This window comes from Sinocyclocheilus grahami, unplaced genomic scaffold (genome assembly GCF_001515645.1).
Source record: "Sinocyclocheilus grahami isolate Dianchi unplaced genomic scaffold, SAMN03320097.WGS_v1.1 scaffold3024.1, whole genome shotgun sequence".
In the NCBI taxonomy this organism is placed as follows: Eukaryota; Metazoa; Chordata; class Actinopteri; order Cypriniformes; family Cyprinidae; genus Sinocyclocheilus; species Sinocyclocheilus grahami.
Window position 1 is genome coordinate 1 of NW_015508194.1, and position 5202 is coordinate 5202.

General features: G+C 36.9%; 1 protein-coding gene across 1 annotated transcript in view; it reads right to left on the reverse strand.

Annotated features, from left to right (window-relative positions):
* Positions 1-78: 78 nt before the first annotated feature.
* The window catches only part of LOC107575938 (receptor-type tyrosine-protein phosphatase C-like), a gene marked incomplete at its 3' end in the record, with an annotated part of 15300 nt that continues 10176 nt past the window's right edge, over positions 79-5202 (reverse strand). Inside the window, exons 19-23 of the mRNA XM_016262245.1 lie at positions 1729-1789; positions 579-681; positions 449-480; positions 254-357; positions 79-169 (exon numbers count right to left, since the gene is read on the reverse strand). Of these exons, the coding sequence (XP_016117731.1) occupies positions 79-169; positions 254-357; positions 449-480; positions 579-681; positions 1729-1789 (391 nt within the window). The remainder of the gene's footprint in view (positions 170-253; positions 358-448; positions 481-578; positions 682-1728; positions 1790-5202) is intronic.

Consider the following 5202-nt stretch of genomic DNA (forward strand, 5'->3'; position numbering starts at 1 on the left):
TCTCTAATTGAAATATGAAAACTACACAAGGAATTGTGGGTAAACTGATTTCTTTATGGAAACTGGAGTGATATTTACAGGGCAGAATGTCAACATAGCGGTTCTTGAACTGGTTTTCTTGTTTCTTCGCTTCTTTGATGGTGTAATTGGAGAAAATTCGGGGAATGCTCTGAGGAGAAGCAGAATCTGAATATATTTCTCATTATATTAAATGTAAGTGTAGCTTCTGCAGATTTATGGTATAGAGAATCACCTGAAACTCATCCATAAACAGACGGGCCTCATCAGCGATCTTGCTCTTGTACGCCTCCACTAAACCGTCAGCATAGATGGGCTCAACTCTGCGCAGGGGTTCTGCTGGAGGAGGACATGAAAAACCAAATAATTCTTCTGAAAGCAATTTACCTTCGAAATACACTGAATTGACTGATAGGAGCGAATAACATACGTGTAAGAAGAATCTCTTCATCTTCAGCAGTCCTGTGGTGAGAAAGCCCATCAGAAACATAGATGAACAGTTACAGAAACATTGTGATAACAGAGTTCAGAGGGCAGCTGGGAGAAACTGTGACACTGACCGCTTTCTTTTGAGAAGGTAAATTTTGAACAGAACGAAGAGGAGCGCAACTGATGTCACAATGATTAGAAATGCCAAGAATCCAATGACAGCCTTGTCATTGTCTAAGAAAGGAACATATTTACAGATTAAACTAGGCTGAATAAACGGCTTACAGTATTTAAAGGTGCAATCAGCAATTGTTTCCTCAATAAAAAGTTTTGCACAAAGAAGTGAATATGTTTAGAATCATGTACACTCACATGAGATTAGATCTAGTCATATCAGTAGCTTAACAAATTTTTTCAGTAATGTTGAGATCATGTTGAGATCACATGATCAGCCAAAGAATTATTTTGGCAACCCCCATGTTTCTGAACACTTTCACTTGCAGGATACAAACAAAGTACAGTCATGAAACTCTATATGTGACCCTGGGGCACAAAACCAGCCTTAAGTCGCTGGGGTATATTTGTAGCAATAGCTACATATATAGCTACATTGTATGGGTAAAAATTATAGATTTTTCTTTTATGCCAAAAATCATTAGAATATTAAATCATATAGAATATAAAGATCATGTTTCATGAAAATATTTGGTAAATTTCCTACTTTAAATATATTAAAACTTAATTTTTGATTGGTAATATGCATTGCTAAGAACTTAATTTGGACAACTTTAAAGGCGATTTTCTCAATATTTAGATTTTTTTTTTCACCCTCAGATTCCAGATTTTCAAATAGTTGTATCTCGGCCAAATATTGTCCTATCCTACCAAACCATACACCAAGGGAAAGCTTATTTATTCAGCTTTCAGAAGATGTATAAATCTGAATTTCGAAAAATTGACCCTTATGACTGGTTTTGTGGTCCAGCATCACAAATGGCGTGGGCTGATAGGTCCTTAACTTAACCTGCTAGTAATCACATGGTTATCTACACAGTGCAGCTAATAAGCTTGCTGCTCAACATTCAAATACAGGGCTATCATTTTATGTTTGATGTATATATTGACTACTGTAAAACAAAGAAATAAAATAAATAAATAAATTACTGAGCGCACCTTTAAAGCACTTTGAGAAAGATGATACATTTAATATGTAAAAAATATAGTACTTAATTGAAAGAGCAAATATCTCCTGTAGCTGGGATAAGAAAAGGTTGTTCTTACATTTAGTAGTAGCTTTATGTTTAAGGAAAGCTGAATGTCCTTCTTTATTCTCGGCTGTAATCTGAAATGAGTAAATGTGCACAGTGAAACACTCTAATCCTACCCAAATTGTAATTCAAACACACATGACTCTTTGGCATGCATGAATGATATAGGGTTAGATCTCTGCCACAATTCTGCACGCAAAATATAATATTTTGAGCGCACAAAAGTGCATTTTGCATGCGCGCGATCTGAGCTTTGTGGAGAAAATGTTCCTTTCGCAAAGAAAAAAGTATTTCGAGCGCACTAAAATCAATTTTGCATTTAAAATACGTTTTTGGATGTGTGCAGACCTTCTCTTTTGCGGGTGCAAAGTTACACTAGCTTGCTCACCTGATGCCCGCCCTCAGTGCTCTCTAAATGCCACGGCTTGCTTGCTCAACACAACCCAGTGTTACAATATGCCATAATTCCAGCCAATCAGAGACAAGGCTGCTAAATTCTGATTGGCTGCCTTGACAACCAATCACAACATTCCTTGCATTGCTGATGACAGCGGAAGATGGAAAATACAGTGCATGCATAATTATTATGCAAGTTGATATTCTGATTATATTTTTTTCCAAGCACATTTTACCCATTCCAAACAACATATTGATCTTGTATTTAATCACTTATAACCTATATATAATTGTTAATGAAGGCTGGAAGTGAAAAACGCTTTATATGCAGGTGCGCATAATTATTAAGCAGGTTATCTTCTACAGATAAAATCTCAAGATGGACTAAAAATTAACTCCCAAAACTGACTGAAAAACTGAAAAAAAGTCACTTTTGATGAAATCATCTGCCAAATGCATGAATACACAGTAAATGATTTTGTTTCTGGACTACTTGTTTATCCAATCAGAGATCAGAGGCAGGCAGGAAGCACGAGGAGTGTTTTGCAAACCTGTTTGAAGACAGTCATTATTTGTGCAGTTCTGTTTGGTGCCACTAGTTGTGCAGAAATTACATCCTTCACCTTGAAAGTCTCTCAGCAACAGCCATGTAATGCAGATGTGGAGATTCCTCAAGTCCTCTGAGAGAGAATCCTTCATCCTGCCGGTCATTCGCATATTAAATATGGTTCTGTTATAATGCTAAACAACCTTGAATGTACAAAAGGATTATTGCGAACACAAAGACGAGAGGCTCTTTGACTTTCATGATCACCAGAGGATAAACAAACAGTAGTTCTGTGGGCAGACGTGTCTTCTGTATTTTTGTAGGTTTAGTGCATCTCCCAAATCATACGTCTTTTTAAGGAGAGGTGTGCTTCTACTTTACTAAGTGATCAGATGCACATTTTTCATTAAAACAGGTGAAATTATCAGAAGGAGGGATCCGAGTCAGATGTAACTATTTTTGTGCAGAGGGTCAAAGGTCACAAGCAGTGACCCCTCTCTGACCTCTTTTTTCCCGCCAGCTGCGGGTCAGTTGAGGGTGTTTAATATTCTGGAAGATAAATTCTTCAAACAGTGGTACAAGAGGATGTCACAGATGCGCGAGCTTGTCGAGTCAATATACCTTTCTCACAGACATCACTGGAAAGTCTGTAGTTCGGTCGGATACGTCAAAAACAAGTAAGTAAAACAATGCACAAGTTACTTAACGGTAGGGAGAGAGAGAGAGAGAGAGACCAGATATCATTTTTGTTATTTTTTTTACTAGTGGGTGCAGGACACTAATAGTTAATTTATGTAAGTGAGGATGTGACAAATTATACCCAAAATTTCTTCATATAAAACAATGCACAAGTTACTTAACGGTAGGGAGAGAGAGAGAGAGAGACCAGATATCATTTTTGTTATTTTTTTTACTAGTGGGTGCAGGACACTAATAGTTAATTTATGTAAGTGAGGATGTGACAAATTATACCCAAAATTTCTTCATACAGTGGACTACTAGTAAAATGTATACAAATTTGGGACCAAAAATTTGTCTGAGAAAAAAAAAAATGAAGTTCAGGTTTGCATGAACCTGGGTGACAGCATGCCCAGGAGACTACAGGCTGTCATTAAGGCTGAGGGTTGCCCAACTAAGTATTGATAGTTGTGTAAATATTGCCATACTAACAGCTGTCTGAATAATTTTGGGTTGATTGTAATCCATTACATACCTTTCTATCAAAGTTATCTAACATTATCAAGCTGAATTTGTTCTGACTCAGTTTAACTCTGAGTTCTTGTTATATTTTATTACCATCTTCTAAACTATAGCGAATAAACTGTGATAATGTGAGAAATGTTTAAGGTGTCTGAGTATATTTTGGTTTGACTGTATGTATTTGATAAATTAAGTCAACTAACTAACATTATACATACACTTTTGGTTTCTGTACCCAATATTTAAAACATTTATGAATGCAATAAAATATTGGTATCGGTACTCGGTATCGGCAAGTACCAAAAATAAAAGTATCGGTATCGGGCGAGTACTGGAAAAAGTGGTATCGGTGCATCCCTTATACTGTATATATATATAAAAATCAGTCTTCAAGTATTTTACTACACTTCAGTATATGATTCTTATTAAGTAGGGGTCATTTTTTAGGATTCTGTCTCTGAGAACCTGACATACTTCTGGAGACTCCAGGTAGGTTGCAATTCTGGAAAATGGTGGTGCTGGAGACAGGGGGCGTGTCTTCATGGTGGCCAGGGGTGGCACTGGCCTCCCCTGAAATTTGGCTGGCCACCCCAGGTGCCCCCCCTACCAGATATCTTGCGATAGGCTTGTTTTTAGTACATTTCTAACTGCATCTGGCAGTGGCGGATCCTGTGTTGGCAGCTGCCTAGGGCCGCTTTCTTCTCTTCTTTATACTTAATTTTAAGCAGTTTCTATAGCATGATCTTAATTACAAATGTCGAAAGCGCATAATGTTACGTGATCCATGTAATGCGTGAGCAAGAATCTCTCCACTCGCAAGCGGATTTCCTTCACTCATACAAAACTGAACGTGCGCTTTTAAATATACATTGTTTTTTTATGAATTGGCTCTGCTCTCGCTCAGATATTGCGTGTACATGCTCAAACGTTGTCCTCACATCACTGAAGACCAGAAGAGCTTTTTTTTCTAATTCAGGTGAAGAGTAGCCTAGGCTTTTCTTACTAAATGGAAGCAAACTGGTTATAGTTAGCCTTCTCTAGTTATTTATTTAATTATTTAATACTTATTTTAGTTAAGTGCTTAAATTGTAAATATGCATTTATTTAATTATTTTATTTAGTGCATTTGTATTTTGTTGTTTTTGTAGGCTATACAATAAAAGCGTACCAACCAGAAATAATCACTGAGGGTGCTTCTGAAATTAGCGAGGGTGATCTAGACTTAATGCACATTTTCACATATTTTGACCCATCTATTGCTATGGTTATCACATGTCAATCACTACTAATTCGAGAGCAAATCCTGCATAAATATGCGGATGTCATTCCCGAAACTTTGCAACG